At 36.9% G+C, this 17,663-nt stretch overlaps 2 protein-coding genes across 2 annotated transcripts; both read right to left on the bottom strand.

The window, feature by feature from the left end:
* Positions 1 to 611: 611 nt before the first annotated feature.
* On the bottom strand, positions 612 to 10,638 carry LOC116025276 (dynamin-2A-like). The gene is made up of 22 exons (XM_031266452.1): positions 10,229 to 10,638; positions 8,314 to 8,364; positions 8,112 to 8,232; positions 7,914 to 8,003; positions 7,478 to 7,539; positions 7,281 to 7,395; positions 6,769 to 7,111; positions 6,462 to 6,609; positions 5,790 to 5,891; positions 5,577 to 5,696; positions 4,622 to 4,705; positions 4,388 to 4,515; positions 3,997 to 4,081; positions 3,705 to 3,843; positions 3,131 to 3,207; positions 2,768 to 2,824; positions 2,473 to 2,620; positions 2,219 to 2,367; positions 1,788 to 1,901; positions 1,623 to 1,690; positions 1,255 to 1,436; positions 612 to 1,148 (listed from the first exon to the last, which is right to left on the bottom strand). The coding sequence occupies exons 1-22, from the start codon at positions 10,376 to 10,378 to the stop codon at positions 913 to 915; spliced, it is 2,769 nt and encodes a 922-aa protein (XP_031122312.1). The 5' UTR covers positions 10,379 to 10,638; the 3' UTR covers positions 612 to 912.
* Positions 10,639 to 11,807: 1,169 nt separating this feature from the next.
* On the bottom strand, positions 11,808 to 16,265 carry LOC116024885. The gene is made up of 10 exons (XM_031265906.1): positions 15,897 to 16,265; positions 15,081 to 15,119; positions 14,840 to 14,969; positions 14,624 to 14,685; positions 14,413 to 14,480; positions 14,112 to 14,161; positions 13,593 to 13,662; positions 12,886 to 13,009; positions 12,304 to 12,420; positions 11,808 to 12,101 (listed from the first exon to the last, which is right to left on the bottom strand). Exons 1-10 carry the CDS (start codon positions 16,224 to 16,226, stop codon positions 12,003 to 12,005), a joined length of 1,089 nt encoding a protein of 362 aa, XP_031121766.1. The 5' UTR covers positions 16,227 to 16,265; the 3' UTR covers positions 11,808 to 12,002.
* Positions 16,266 to 17,663: the final 1,398 nt, after the last annotated feature.

Raw genomic sequence — 17,663 nt, 5'->3', positions numbered from 1 at the left:
TTTTACTTTAAGAGGCTAATGAATTATCATGGCATGAAACTATAATAGTTACACCATGGACTCACCTCCACCTTGCAAGGTGGATCTATATCTAAAATACACAATTTACATATTAAATGTTCATAACTTACATACTAAATGTTGAATTGTGAATATTTATATACTAAATGTTGAATTGTGAATATTTATTATATAAATATTCGGGAGGTCCGCAGAATAATTACTATCAGGTTGGGTGAGGTACTTTGCCCTATGAGAGGATGAGGGTTAATATAATCGAAACCGTTGGAACCTTTTTCATTTAATAGCATTTGCCTGTCCCAAGGCCTTAAATTGTGGTGCATGTGAGTTGTGGCTACAGGAATTCAGGTACACTTGAGACGTGACTATGAATAATTAGCTCAATTGCCAACGTAACGGTGCACACGCGTCAAGTGAGTATTCCATGCAAATATTTTACCCTTTTCTTCATCTGATCTCCTGCCGTGGATAGAAGTGCAAAATTGTTGGGTTGTGAGTAGTCACTCAAGATTTGAGCACGTTGTCTTGTCTCAGTTTTAGTCCCCATAACAATCGAATAAATGAATATACCAATAGAAACAGCTCAGTCGTAGGAAATCAATACTCCGTATATATAATATATTTTCAAATACTGTCCGAGATAATACATCTGTTTCCAGGAGAATGATAATATGGAAAAGTGTCGGTCGAAACATTGCCAGTACATATCAAAATCTAGCAAGCGATTGGAAAGAGGAAATATGACAACGACAATGACAATACTTATCTACAGACTAAAAATTATGCTTATACCACTAATACAATGCTAGAGCTCGGAAATAGAATGGAATAAAGCAACCGTCGGATCAAGAATACATGAATGTAATAAGGCTCGCAAAATTTATAAGCAATCTAAAACCTGTAACCAGATCCCTGCTGCGATGGGGGTGCTGGGGCCATTCGATTAGGAGTTCGGCGGCCATTGGAATTTGATCGTGAACTCACATCGCCGTTTTGCATGGGCTCACCCTGCCGACGACCGTGCTCACTAGAGCCAGACCTAGAGAACGAACTAGGGCCATTTGCAGCGGCGTCAAATGCAGTTCTCCACTCATCACCTGGGGAAGGTCCAGGGGTTCTTGGACTTTCTGCACACAATTAAAAACCATGCAGTTAAGATTATTTGTGTTCCAAGAGACTGGAGGCAGAAATGTGGGGATCAGAACCGGAAAGAGTATTAAGCTTAATATTTACCTGCTTCACCATTTGAGTAGCTGGACGCGGCGGCGGCGGCGGCAGCTGCTCGATTATCATGGATACTGAGTTGCCTAGTAAGTTTTGAAAGAAGAGAAGATTGTTTCTGAATGCGTTCCCTTCTGTGTTTTACATTATGGTCCTCCTGGAGCAGCTCTTCAATCCTTGTTGAACTTTGGGCACTGCCATCCAACAAATAAATACAAACTTATAATTTTTAAGTAGCAATAAAACCACCAAAAACTCAAAGACAACCCCATCTGTTGTTTGTATAGGTAAGATAAATGACTTCATCATGCAGAGCTTAGAGAGAGAATATAAACAATATCACATAATAGGAATCCTTTAGGAAAAGTAGTACTGCATACCTGATAGAACTGTATAATTTATTAAGCATGTCTTCTTTGGCCTTTTCAACTTGGCAAAGAACAACTGCCTGAAAACTCGAGATAAATAGGCAAGTGTTAGATGGCTGTGCAAGAAAGAAATGAAGAGCCCTACAACAGAACAGTTGTTCCTTAGGTAATACAGACTTTAGGGACATTTGCAGCAAGGCTGTTTAGAACTGCTTCAACGTATCCACGCACTTCCTGAGCCATCCACCGGAGTTCTTCTTCAGGATCTGCCGGTCTTCGAGTCATTGTTTCCTAAAATGATTATACATGCACCAAAATTCATAAGTTCTAATACTGACAGAGATGCAAACAGCTCGAGACCAGATTAATTTGAAAACTGGAATGGCTAGAATACCAAGAAAGTAGAAGGATAATAGTTAAAGAACAACTAATTGGAGAATGAAAGAACTTAGTTTTGAAAGAGCATTTAAAATAACATTAACACAGACAAGGAGGAAAAGCAATTAAATCAGTTTATTCACATCTGAAAGAATGATATAAAATAAAGCTGCTAAAGATTAAACTGCCTCAGAAATTTCAAGAATCTGAAAGTGCACATTGGTACTCACAAGAGAACCATCAGAATGACTTTGCCGTATTGTAGGTGCAGATTCCCCCTTCACTTGACCTCCTTTAGAACTTATCACATTTCTCAGTTTGTTTAACCATTCAGTCTTATCAGCCAAACTTTCAGCCTTTAAGATAACGGCACTATGAGCTGCAAATCATCAATGTTCCTTATCTGAGTTGGTAAGTGATTTCAAGGCAATGAACCAGCATATGAAAAAAAGCAAGCTGCTATCCACGGTAAATTATGAAATACCTTTCAGAACAGTTTTATATGGAACCCGGCTTGTAAGCTTGAATACAAGACTAGGTCCTTTGCCTGCATCAGGTCCATTAGCCTTCTTATTTTTGGAACTTTTTGCTGGAGTCTCTTCTTCATCTGGTATTTCTTCAAGATTACATTCCTGAAAATCATATATACCATTGAGAATTCAACTAGGATGTTCTGTGCATTTTTAGAGCAATTATGTGCCCCATCTTTACTTTCAACAGAATCTCCAGTTGGCTAATGTCAAGATTGGAAAACATGGAAGAATTGGTGAACTTCTTACCTCTAAAGTTATGACACCACGAAAATGTCGCTCTTCTTGTGCCTTGGTGTAACCAAGCTGTAGAAAAATTGACATAAAAGGCATTTATTACCAAACAAATCAAGTTACTAGAAAAAGAATATGAGATAATAATAGACTATAACAATCACACTAGTCCATCTCAAACTAGATAAACTTAAATAATTAAAATAGACTTCCAAAATAAGTCGAATCAAAAGAGAAATATAACAGTTAAAAAAATTAAGATGGTAAATTAAAGTGTTGGGAAAAACAATTACATGACACCAAATACATCAGTATGGGAATCTGAAATGTACAACAATTTCTCATCCCACTGAAGAGCTGAAAATCTAAAGGACTGACCTTTCCAGTTTTTTCATTCAAAACAAACCATCGCCGACTCCACCCATTAGTTTTGGCACTTTTCTTCAAAATGAATCCTGTCAGTCAACATTTTATTATCAGTTAATGACCTACACAACCCAGTAGCCATCACCTTAGCCAGATCACTGAACACACTACTATGCATACAACTGAATACGGATCCAATAAAACATTATTCATTGATTGCAGTTTGTCAAGCATACATGTCCTTCGGGATTGGATTATCAGAGAATGTCAAATTGTCAAGGAGCTCATCTTCATATAAGGGGCCCTCTGTGGTGAAAGACGGCACCAATAGACAGATCACTAATAGGCGTGCATGTCAAGTTCTATATAGGAGAAAGCTACAAAGTACTTTCTATGGCTCTAAGCTATATCCAATTAAGTGCTTGAGAAAACCACCAATATTTTGGGGATAAAAGTATCACCATGTATTAATACTTTTTGAAACCGTAAATGGAGTGGGAAATGAATTAATGAATGCACAAAAACAAAATAAAAAGAAATAGATCCCTATAACAAAGAAAGCAATAAATTTATTTTCAGCAGAAACCTGCTGTTATCTCCCCCTCAGTGCCTGCAGTCTTCAATGCTGGGCCTTCCTGCGCATCTTTATCCGACTGGCCTGATTTTTCCTTCATTGATTTTAAGTTTCCACCACTTTGTTGGCCTCCAGTTTGAGGGCTAGTTGCCTACACAGAGCATGACACTCAGAATAGTATATCAACGAATAAAGGAAAAATTTTACCCAACCAAGTCCATCAGATGCAAATTCACTGTGATATTACAAGGCATAGTAGTTTCATGAATACATTTATTTATTTATTTTTTAAAAAGTTAGTTACCCTATTAAGTATCGATTGCTCCGCATCAGCTGCCTTCTTAGAAGAACGATTCTTTATTTCATCCTCGCGTCGCTGTCTATCCATCCTGGGAGAGCCAGTAAATGTGCATTAATCTTAACAGGATGCTTAACTTGTCAAATGCAAATAAATATCATATTGGTTAAATAGCATCAACAGAGCAACAGTCAAAACAATTGGTAACAGTCATTAGCCACAACTATAAAAATAAAATAGAGCTCTTTAGGCCAATTCTATTAATTCCAGAATCAAGTATCGATTTCAGAAAAGATTCCCATTGGAGGACCAAGCAAACCAAATCAGTCAATTAGAAAACTTATCCTCAAACCTAAGTAGAAAATGGAACAAATTGGATACTTGTTAATAAGCATACCGCCTTTGCACCAGTCGAATGAAGTGTTGTGGGGGAACAAAAGCCCTCTCCATGTCAACAAGTGCAACTACCATATTCTTTGATTCATTTTTAAATCCCTCCAGAGCAGTAACTGCAATTTCCACGACCTGTTTTCCAGGGAAAAAAAAAAAAAAACGAAGCAAAGTCATGAAACAACACGCAAAACAGATGTTCACTTATCTATATCAACAAACCACTGGATCTGTTGATTACCTCTCGCTTGAAAGGTGGATATCTTCCAAGACCTGGTGTAGCATTTGCAGCAGCTGAAACAATATCAACAAGCACACGGTGGACCTATTCAAAGTTTAAGAAACACCATCTTCAAATGTAGAGCAAAACAATGCCTTAAGTGTTAAAGGCTTCCCCACCACACAAACACGAATGTCTCTAATCAGAAGCCCTTTTTTTCTACTAGAGGCATCGGAAATATACAGCATCAGACGAACAACATGCCCGTACTCTTTGTCAAGTCAGCATGCCAGCATTGTTTTTACATATAATTAAGCATGCAAATATTATAGTTAGAAATTTTAAGTGAAATGCAGATTCCCTAATTATCACATTTTGGGATCTCAAAGACCTTGAGGTTCGTTGAAGAGTCATTGTTGTCTCATATCTTGCAAAATGAAGAGTTATGAATCTAGACTATTTTATATATTTCCCTTAGCCTATAAATACTAAGTTCTTGTAACTTGTTCAACCAACTTAATTATCAATCCATGTTATTCTTCCTACTCTAGTCACTTGTATAGCATATAGCTTCTGCTTTACTGGTAGGAGGTGGCTAGGAGCCCCCAGGCCCCAGCTAGTCCTTCCAGCTAATTATTTATTAGCAATCATATTAACAGAACCTGTACCATTTAGCAAATAGCAACGCCATAAGAAGTCATGCTATGAAGAAACACCATGCAAAATGCTGTGTAGCAGCTGCTCTTGCACTGCAGTTAACCTTAATTTATTAACTATTACCATGAGAAGTAGTGTGACACATATCAATCAAGAGCAAAACAGAGCTTACTAGTTTATCATGCTCAAGAAACAAGTTAAAGTCCCCACATAGGATAACAATGATTGAGACCAATGGATGCATACAAGCAGTTCAAAAATTATAATATAAAAATTAGACAAATATTATACATCAAGTCATGCTGAAAAGATAATGTACCTCATCCACACAAAGACGAGAAGGCTCTTTTGCAAGCTCAAGAACACCTTTTATTAAAGACCTTAACCCCTTCTCTGGAGAAATGAGGTAAGGTTGATACCCATCTGCTTCCAACACAATCTGGAAACAAGTAAACCAGTCACATAACCACCAAAAAGTAAGAACAAAATGGAATTCAAAACAATTTACAGCTAATATGCTGTAGACACATACCCTCTTGACATTGTTAATATCAAAATGTCTATCCAAGGGAAGTTGTTTGATCCTATTGGGGAAGTTGCCCTCAAAACTTGCAACTACTTTCCAGCCATCCCCCTGAAAGAGACAAAAATAGCTCAATCAAAACAGACACACAAAACAAATTAGATTGACATCAAAGGAAACATCAATTCACAAAATAATCACAAACAAGTCTTTCATTTATCTAATCTTAGAAGGTAACCACTAAATAAATGACACAAATGGCAGATAAAAACTGTTGAGCATACATGAATCTCTTATAGCATAACTATCTTCACTCCCTGAAAAGGAAATATTAAGGTAATGTCTAATTCAAGCTTTCCTAGATCACATTCAAAAGGATCTCCTACTTCCTAAAATGCAGTTTCCAAACTGCTCTAACTATTTGAGATTTCATATGCCCAATTCACACTCACATGACAGTATGACACACTTTCCACTTTTCAAGTATAACTATCATTAAGAAATCTAACTCGTTAAAAACTAAAAAGTTGTTTAAATTATGTATACATATTATAAGAAATGTATGCATTCTAAAAGTGTAGTTTCACTTTTCAGACTCCAAAAGTTAAACATCCACATATCCATATGGCATAGGCCATACCGCCATAAAGAAGCAACAGTAGTCTTTATTCTAGGGCTCACCTCACCACCAGCAATATGCAGCAGAAACTTATCCTCAAATTCACGACAAAGCTCAAGTGCTAATGCCCTTGTACCTTCAGCACTATGAACCATTTGCTCACCAAGCCTTACCAACTCATCTTGAACAACTTGAGACTTCCCTTGAAGCCTAGAAAATAGTTAAACAGAAACTAATGGTCAAGATATGACTGTAGTGCCTTCAACAATAGTCATGATCTTCCAGTAAAAAAATTATACTCTAGAGGGTGGAATACTGGAATTCTAGAAAGACCACATATATTGCAGTTGCAAACAACTGATAGATTACCCTGAAAGAAGATTAGGAAGTCTGATTTTCATACGACTTCTAATCTGGTGAGCAAGTGTCTCCACCAGAGCTAATCTGCCTAACTTGTTTTGAGGAGCTCCTGTCAATATAGATTTTAGACTCTCACTCTCAGCTCGCCATGCAGTCTCCAAGGAATTCTCAGATCCAACGCTTCCAGACTGGGCAGAAGCTATGGAAACAGATTGCCCAATCAAGGCAACCCAGGGGATATCAGATGTACTTCGTGGTCCCTGATTCAACAAAAGAGCTTGAACAGCAGCGAGGATTTTTGGTTCCGAAGCTACTTGATCTATCTTACTGATGACACCAACAGTTCTAGTACCTAGATGACAGAGAAAATAACAGTTGTGCACTGAATTTTAAGCTGGAAAAAAAAAAAACAAAACAAAAATAGTAGAATTTGGCTGAGTTAAAAATTGTAGAGATCCTCTCAGTCCTTTTTTGTTTCTTGAGAGGCCCCAACGAAATGCAAGGGCTCTTATTAAACTTACATTCACTATCATATTCTTTTGCAATTCTGATAGCTTTAGATGAGGCAACTTCAGGAGCCTGGGCTGCAGATATCACAACCAGCAAGATTGCATCATTGTGCTGGACATATTCAACCTGTTAAGAAAGAAATCAGTTATTACAGTTCTCCAATGAGAAAAGTTCTAAACTTGATAAGCTACTTTAATAAGCAATTTACCAATGAATCATCAAGATTTCCTTTATCTACACCAGGCAAATCAACCAATTTCAAAGGTGGTGCTGTATACCAGAAGAAGAATTATGAATCAGAAGAGAGTAAAATACTAAAAATTATACCATGGAAAAGAGAAACCAAATTTACAAGAGTACAAATGAGACCACAGAAAAGAGAAATCAAATTTATGCACAGAGAAAGTTCCTACAGTAAGGACGTCTAAATGTACCTTATGAAGACAGTACATCTTATTAGAATGAACAGGATACGAGTAAAAGTAACAGCAGTGTGACAACAACTTTAGTCTTAGAATTTATAGTTTCCCTTTTCAGTTAAGAGAATGTACAATAATCCCAGACTTTGATAATGAACAAAGGATATATGAGTATATATACATAATCTCAGAACATTTTTCTCATTTGCAAGCAAAATCCCACACCTGTACTTGTTCGAAGCTTCAGGTATATCTCATTCCGACTCTTGCTTGAAATTTTGCTTAGTCTATCCTGTAAAGAATGCCTAAGAGCACCTAGAAGAGCACAAAAGAGCAATCAATTCTAGCCAACTCAAACAACATTCTTTTACAAATACAAACTAGTTTTGGGTACACAGCTTTGTATTTGGGTTAAGAGCTTACTTGCAGATACTTGTTGAGGTTTACTGTCAATCTGCAACACTATTGATTTGCTGCTCAAAGAACTATCTCTTTTGAGATCAATACATATGGGGGCACGAGTAGCACCACCTTCACCAGTTGGCTGCCATTTAAAGAACCGGTTAGGGTGGTAAAAGCATGGAATTTGAGACAAAGAATAAAAGCCACATGATGAGAAACTCACCAAAGCAGGATGTCCAATTAGACTATTTAATACAGCTGATTTACCGGCACCCTGTGTATATTTGTCCAAATTGTTAGTATAAATCCACCAAAAAAGAAGTAAAATGATGACAGACATAAAGATTAATCTGGGTATGTTTTCTGGCTTTAATGCATGCATGCATTATTTTATATAATGCATTTGCTTTAACTGTAGAATTCAATAGACTCCACATAGTTGCATATAAAATACAGTACATAGTAAGGATACATTTTTTTTTAAAAAAAAGTTCTATCTATTTATATATGAACACTTACAAATTACTCATATAATAATAACGGCCAAATAAGTGTTGGAATCAGTTTTTTAAATTTAAAAGCAAGTCATTCAATTGGCACATTCTATTGCTATGTGGTCGATAAATTAATGATTTAACTGTTTTGAAAAGCTCTTTTGAGGAAAGGGAACTTTTCATGTTGAGTTACTAAGGTAGGCCTTATTCAGTCAATTGTTCTGACTAAGCTAGATGCCTGGATTGGGTAGCCTAAGCTGCTCTTCCAATGTTACTGTACCTGCTACTATATTTGTTCCTAGTCTCTTTGAAATCTAGTCATTACCTCTGAGAAGCTATGTAGGTCACAAAATTATCAATCCTGGTCCAGAACTATGGTTAATGGGCAAACATTTATTGACAATTTGGATTAAAAGGCTGACGATATATCAGCAAATGAAGTGGCTGTTCGGAAGAGAATTGGTGCGCTCATCTATGCAGTCAATTATGCCAGTCTCTTTCTCCAGAATTAGGGCCTTTTTCAAATCGTTCAGACCTTATGCATTACACATGTTCAATTTAATAAAAAAAAAAATGTAGGTAAAATCTAGGCTACGGGGAAATCTGAACATTCTAAGAAGAAATTGGTAAAAGTCAATGAGAGTTCAACTCTTCTTTAAAAAAAAATAAATAAATAAATAAATTATATTCCATAGTTCAGACTAAACAAATTTGCGAAGCTTGCTGGACATTGCACTTACCAACAGAGCATATTTAGCACCAAATGTTATTAAGACCTAAGGCAACCAACACTTTTTTGGTACATTGGAACAAAAAGCACCCAACATAATAATAATAATAATAACAATAATAATAATAATAATAATAACAACAACAACAACAATAACAATAACAATAACAACAACGGTGATGATATTAATAATAATACAGTATTAATGATAATAAGAGTAGTTGAAGTCAAATCATATTATGTAGACCATGGCAAATGTAACAAGGTAAGCCACATTATTGTATTCAGATTATCTTACAATGATGTTAAAATTTTATTAAAATAACGTACAAGTCATTCTGTAACAATAATTTCCTTATACTACTACAATAATGTTCAAGTTATCATATTATGAATATCATTGTAATTGAATAGAATATTATTGCAATACAATACAAGTATAATTGGCATGGCTCATTAAGTTACTTACAAATGTCGAAATAATTTATTATTTGCTGACAAGCTCAATTAGTAAATGGCTTCCATCTCAACTACTAAAAACTCCCAACTAAGAGGTACTCAGTTATTCTTCCCCATCTACGACAAAAACATTAACACACACACACACTGATACACAAAACAACCTATACCTGACAGTTAGAAGTTAGTTATTACGAGTATTAGAGAAAGCCAGAAGACTAGCATCTGGATTTACTTTCTTCCGGCAGAATTTCCGCTTTCAAGTCAATCACAAACAATTTGTACTTCATTTGACATAAATAGCACAACAAAAAGGAAACTCCAAGCGTACATTCCCAGATCACGGAAAAGCAACAACGAAATTCAGTTCGACAAAGCACAATGGCTAGCTGCAGAGATCTAATTACCGCATCAATCCCAAAAACCAAACACGACGCTAACTAACAAAAACTCACAGTGTTTCCGAGAGCAACGACATTGAGGAAAGTCGACGGCCGCTTCGAAGAGGAGGAAGAGGACGTCTCATCTATGTCTTCGTCGGCAAGCAAAGCCGACGCCTGCCGCATCGACTCGGACAGCTCTGACAACTCCTCGATCGCATCCATCCTTCTAGAATCAACTCACCAGCTCCAACTCAGCAGATCGCAAACAATCTCGGAGATCGAGCGTGGATATAGGCAGAAAGGAAGAAACCTAGATTCTGGGAGGGAATATCGGGCGAGGATCTTCCGGTGGAAGGTCGGAGATTCAGGAGCTTGAAAAGTTTGAAAAAAAAAAATTAGAGAGAGAAAGTGAGGAAACGTCTCGGTAACCGATGCAACAGAACAGAAAGGAAGATTTTAAAATCGAATGTCTCTCTCCGACAATTTTTTACCGCCGACGGCACATCTAACTGCTAGCGTTCCATTTCCAACAGTATTCCGAATAGTTTTAGATCAAGTCAAAACAAAGACAAATAGATTACTGCTATTTTTGGCAAGTCTAGCCTAGTTCATCAGATAATTAATTTGATAATTATACTATTTTAAATTTGTTAGGAGAGTTGTGTATCAAAATTCTTGATTTGAGCTTATCAGTTATGGATAACTTAAACCTCTTGTGACTGATAGAGATAAAATCCTGATCTACCTGTTCCGACCTCTCGATCTACCTACGCCCCGAAGGCGTGTTTTGAGCTCCTCAGAGCGTCTTCGTCCTGGTCTCTGCAGATCGGTCCGAATAACATCCCGACCTACTCCATCACCCTGTTGGGATTTGAACCTTGACTTATCCGGGGACGACACCTAGTTGCCAAGGCATTGCGCCGTTACGTCGACCGGTGCATGCTCGACACGCGTAGCACATGCCGCTAGGCCGGAACTCTCCCCGAGTCCGCCTATAAAAGGCGCATTTATTGCAGTGTAATGGACTTTTGGCTGTTTTATTACCTGAATAGTCAAAGAGACCGGGAACCTCTGACGCACTGTCACGTAGACCAGTTTCGTATAGGGTATTTCTACTTGTACCCGATTCGGTATTAATACAGAGTATTTCCATGGTACTTCCGTATTTTACTATATCAGTGACTTTTTGTGGGTTGTGGTCAGAGACTCACAGTATGAGGTTCACTCACACTTTCAGATAGCAACAACAGATTTTCTCGTAAATAAAAAATCATTGCTATTTTAAATATAAAAAAAAATACATGATACTAAGTAAACTCCGCTCCTCGACAAATCACACAAGAAAAATAAAATATAGAACCTTATGATCTAATGGCACGAAGTGCCTTTTCTAAATCGGAGGTTATAGGTTTGAGCCCAGGGTGGTATTAACATTTTGTACTGATAAGAAAGTTGTTAAATTGTTATAAACAGATACTACATTATAACTGTACTAAAAAAATTTTGACAAAATTATGGCTATTGGTATATATTCATGTTCTATTCTTTCGATCACTGACATTATTAAGTTTTTGCTGACGTCATGAAATATAGAGACCAAACATTATTGTTTTTAAAGATATTACTGGTAAACGATTTCTTAGCAAGGTCATCATGGAAAATTATTTAATTTTATAAGAAAAGTCAAAAAGATTAGTCAAAGTAAAATATAGGAAACTTTGAACCAAAAGACACCTTAGAGAAGTTATTGTTATGGCACGCTTATTTTTACAAAGATGACAAATTTCCTATACATTAGAGAGCTTCAAAGCCTCCAGTCATCCACAGTGGACATGCAACTTGACAACTATGAAGCTTCCAATGAATATGTCTGAAACAGGTAAGAGATGATCTCCTTGTAATCACCAATCCTTTTGTTAGTATTTGGATCTATAAGGTAAGGCACCTGCAAACACATGGTGAAACTTCATAGCCAAGAACTGCACAGCGCTTTGCAGAAAATCTAGATTGCACGAAAACAAGAAACAAGAAAACAAAACACAGCTCGGGGCGAAAATACAAACATGAGAAACATAAATGTGTGTCTGCAAATAGTTTTTAAGGGGTCACAAAGCATTGGGTGGACCAAAGTTGTATCAAAATCTGACCTCGGCTTTTCCAGATTTCTCGAGAAGCAAATTTTCCCGTCTTGATCCATTGCCGACGTTTTGTAGGATGTACGGAAGCTCCAGCTCACAAAGTGCTTCGCGCACTATCCGTGCATACTGCAAGGGAGATCATACATCATAAAGGATTGATAGTCAAATATACGCAGTGCAGTACTTAAGAAGTTCTGATAACACAACAATGTGAAACAACAAAAACACCAAAACTACAAATCCTTAAATTGTGTTGTTCTTTCCCTTGTTTCATTCTTTAAGCTAAGTTCTGGATTGAAAAGGAAAAGACTGAATTTCACACAAAAAGTTCTGAATAAAAACGTTACACTGATCAAAACAAGGCTCACGAGAAGAGGCTGATGAGGTTTATGCTATAACCTTCTTTCATTACCAAATGACTGGAGGCTGGAGGCTTTCAACTACACATTACAGGTTTTTGTGCACCCATAATTTTAACGGTTTGCAGGTAAAAATCTTTCCCAGTTGTTCCTAAGGTGTGCGTGCACACTCACATCCTAGAGAAGAAAGAAAGGAACAAAAGCAAATAAAGAATTCGAAGTATTGTCTTACGGGATTGTTCTCATACGAGAAAAGTTCCAGTTTCTTAGGTGGTGGTTCATCTCGAGATTTTTCCCATAATGTCATTCCCCTTCCTGCCCGAAGAAGTGTTGGCATCCATCCTGTAAATAAGGTGCTGCATAATACAGATTAATCAATTACTTTGAAATGAAATGTAATAAAAGCCAATGTTTTTTTCGGATAACGAGAAAAACCCGCAGCTACTACTCGAGGGTGTATTGCGCAAACCCCGCCTTGTGATCCTAACCGGCAAAGGACCACGAGGAGGTAAACTAGTCTAGGTTGCCCATATCTGAACAGCTCAAACCAAGAAGGCCAATAGGCAGCTCTCACTGGGAGTCAAACTTGGATCCTTGTGGTTACCAAGCCTACAGCCCGACCAGGTTGGTGGGGTTGCCCCCAATAAAAGCCAATGTCAATTTTGCAACCATGCAGTCATTGTCAGCTTCAAATCAAATAATGGAAAGAAGCTAATATTTCATTGTTGATTCATCTCCAGGGCACGTTGCACATTAGCACATACTGTTGGTTAAAATACGGAGCTAGACCACAAAGTAACAATTGTCTAATGTGTCCATAATGGATAGTTGATAGGATTATATTGTTCCGAAGAACAAAGAACCATATGTCAAGAGTATCTTTCAAAAGGTTGGGATATTTTTCTGAAATAAACTGGAAATTTCAAATGTTTGCGATACCTTTCCAAAAGGCCACTCGAGGGACTCCTTCCTCCACCATATGTCTGAAATAAGTATTTAACAATATCCCCTAAAAATGAAATCACGTGAAAAATTGTTATTATCTATTCACAATAGCAGCATGCACACAAGGAAATTGATGTTGAGCAGCTGCTTTTGACGAGGTCTTTCTAAATCACACGGTAATAGCCTAATAGGGATTACTGCGTATAGGATTCAAATTGAAGATTTCACAATCTGAGACTTTCCATTTTCTCTGCTAGAGGAAGGCTCTTTATTACACTCTCTTGATGAATAGCCAGCTTGGAGAAGAAAGAAAGCCGTAATTCTTTGACGTATCTTACAAAATGAAGGATTTTGACAAGGAATTGGGACAGCTTGGGGTTTCACTAAATTATGATAGCCGGCAGTTATAGAGCCAAGACCCCGAGTTTACTACTTTCTTGTCATGATTTTGGTTTTACGTTCACTGAAAACAGAACCAAGGAATTACTAGCAATGGAATTTAGTGCTTCTTACCGCTTTCATAGATTGAAGTTCCAGTATTCGGGTCAATGAGGAAAGGAAACCTGCATGAACCAATCAAATTCATTAACTAGCAATTACTAGTCTGCAATGATTGAGGCAAGTGAATGTGCACTTATATGGCAAAATACATAAGAGAAACTAGTAATAACCAAATATCATGGATTTTTAGTCGCGGTCCACATTTATATGATCACTCAACTTACAAGAAAAACGTTAGTTATACAACCCATATCTATTTTCGGGTTGTTACTCCGTACTCATAAAAATCAAAACAAATCAACGATATACATACTGCTCTTTTCCACCAAATTTTCTGACAATTTCTCTGTGTTTAGTGGATCCCTTTGGACATGGGTAAACCTGCATCCATGACACTCGTGACTACCAAAAAAGGTTGCAAATTATACAAGAACGAAACTCAAACAGCCACTCAAATTTCAAGAATAAAATGAAAAGTATCATAGCATACCAATGGCCGACAAATATAATTTAGTACTACTCACTTCTACAGATAGATCAAGTTCAGTCATAGCTTCTCGAACCCTTCTGCAAAAGGGGCATGCCTCTGTTGACAAGCCATACAAAAACTAAGCCATATCCAAGGAACGTAAAACAACAATAAATTTATTGGAGGATCAACTGAGACATGAGGATCAACTCGAGTCCAATTATCTTGAAAAGTGACAAAAAAGGAGGAATGATTTTGGCGAAGATACTACCAAATTCATACAGTTGCAAACGCATTGGAGGATCAACTGCATTACTATTATCTCCACTGTTTAAACTTCCAGGTTGTGCTCTTGAGCCCCACGCAATTCTTGTCAAGGTAGATAATGAAGATGTTGCTTCCTGTTGTTATGCATAGGCATTGAAGTAAGACAGAGATGAAAGGTGACAAAGAGAGAATGAACTCTACAAGGCATATCCAGTACTTGAAGCTTCTCTGACACATGAAAATACCTCAAACAGATAGTTTCTGTCACGTGAAGGATCTCCTCCCTGCAAGAAGGCAAAAACACCACTGTTTCTAAAGTTGGGAAAAACTAACTCTTTACTAAATTGAATTGAATAAAATGATATTTATACACTAAATAAGCAAGTATCCACTGATTACTTAACCCCTAAAATAATTGCAAAGAAACAAAAAATGTACATGTTCAAACTTCAAACTAACAAATGACTTTTCTTAATTCATGGTTAACAGGAGTACATGACTTAGTCAACACATTATGCGACTGCAAATTAAGCACATAAAAAGGGCAACCCAGCCAAGTTGGTCAAGCTCGGTAACCACAAGGTTACAACTCCTAGCAGGATGGCGTATTGACCTTCTTGATTTGAGCTAGTCGACTATGGCCAATTTGGGTAGGTTTATTTCCTTTTGGTCCTTTGTTGAGTCACAAGACGAGGTTTACCCAATACACACTCGAAATAGTGGATTCGCTCCTTGGGTAGGTTTATTTCCTTTTGGTCCTTTGCCGGGGTCACAATACAAGATTTACCCCGTACACACTCAAAGTAATGGAGTAGCTCCTTGTGATTTTTTGACTAGGATCACAAGACGACAGGATTTACTCAGTACACACCCGATAGTGGTTATGAATTTCCCTCATCATTCACATAAAAAGAATCAAACTTTGACTAGCCATTGTTATTATCCTTCCATAACACCCAAAACCCTAAACAAATTAAAGCAAATTCATGCCACCTTTGAGATTAAGATAACATAAAAACAAAAGGCAGTAATGAAAGCCCAAGCAAGAGAGCAAGACTTACAGAAAAGAATTTAAGCAAAGGGCAGAGGAAAGACAAGAGACTGGTTGAAGGGCTGCTAGTGCTGTTGCGAGGCCCACCATTGGAAGAGAGCTCAACGTTTTGAGCCTGGAATTGGGATTCCCTTTCTTGGTCGGAAGATTTGATTGCATTGAAATGGTGCCCTTTTCTTGTCCCGTTTCCTGGGATTGAATGCGGTTTCGCGTACCCGGATCCGAAAGTAGTGATAAGAGGAATCCCAATTCTCGGGGAGATTGAGGATTTGCGCGACGGTGATGGTGAGCTCAGATGAGAGAAGGAAGAAAAAGTAGGACAGCATCGCAGGGATGACATTTGGAATTTGGGAGTTATGGCAGTTGCTCCCTCACTTGCTTGCAATTTTGCATTTTTTTAATCTCCTCACAACATTTTTATTGAGAAAATATTATTTAAAATAATGAATTATAATATATGATTTTTTGTAAGTGATTAGAGAAGTCACAACTATTATTCGAAATGTGCAAGTTATTATATTATGAGTTATGATTTACATTATAAAATATATTACTAATATAAAATTTATTTTGAGTACATAAAATGCTCATGTTTTTGTGTTTCGAAAATTTATTTTTAGATATATTATAATATATATATATTTTTTCAAACCCACCACGTCCCGTATAAAGGGAAGGGTTTGATGTCACTGGACCACAAGGTCCTTAGCATATATTATAATATATATATATTTTTTTTAATGGTATATATACTACAATTTGGTGCATGGTCCACTATAATTTGTGGATCAGTGGGAATTGGGCCAATTAAGGCATTTAAGCATCTGGGCCACATAGTATATATAATATAATACTCCGTAGCCCATTTTCTTTTGTGGACTTAGCAATTAAGAACCGGTGAATGATAAAACAAATAGAAGTCAAGCTGAACATACTAAAATCCAATATTATGGATCAGGATTCACAGTGCATGTGTATGTGTATGTATCTTATGTTATGAGTTTTTGTGTCTTGTATTATGAAATAATGTACATAAGAGTATGAATTTTATACCTGAAACAAATTAGTAATTGTGTTTTATGTTATGAACTTTTTGTCTTGTGTTGTGAAATTCTGTGTCAAAATCATATTTAAGAAATAAATAAATATATAACATGTATATGCGTCTTGTGTTGTGATTTTTGTATTTATTGTGTTATAAAATTATATACCTTACAAATATAAATTCTATACTTTATCGTTTCGATCCAAAGTCCATAATATATTATGTGGGCCCTATACTATGATATAAATTGCAAGTAAATTCCACCTCATTTAATGAAGTCTACCACTAAATTTCCCTAACACCTTCCATTAACCGTTGATGTAGAGAAGTTTGACGAATTGGCAGGTACAACCCTTGACTGCATGCATTTCAATTCGTGTACGTAAACTCTGTGGGATATTGTTCCTCCATCGGGGATACGGCAGCTGTCACTTGCGACCAATCTTCCTACTAGACTGAGGATGATGTCGTGACAACATGCGCAATTAATATATATATATAGTCAAGATCAGGTGAGGCCGTGCTCTCCCGTGCGGTTCACACAACTCAATGTTACGAAATACACCACTCAATGTTAAGAAACACGCCACACAAATATGCACTAGTAGTATGCATTGTGGTGTGTTTTTTAACATTGTGGTGTGTTTCATTGTGATGTGTTTCTTAACCTTGAGTGGTGTGTGACCGCACGGGAGAGCACGGCCACACCTGAACCAAAATATATATATATAT

The sequence above is a fragment of the Ipomoea triloba genome, chromosome 7 (genome assembly GCF_003576645.1).
Source record: "Ipomoea triloba cultivar NCNSP0323 chromosome 7, ASM357664v1".
Lineage (NCBI taxonomy): Eukaryota > Viridiplantae > Streptophyta > Magnoliopsida > Solanales > Convolvulaceae > Ipomoea > Ipomoea triloba.
This window is presented reverse-complemented; position numbering and strand designations above follow the sequence as displayed.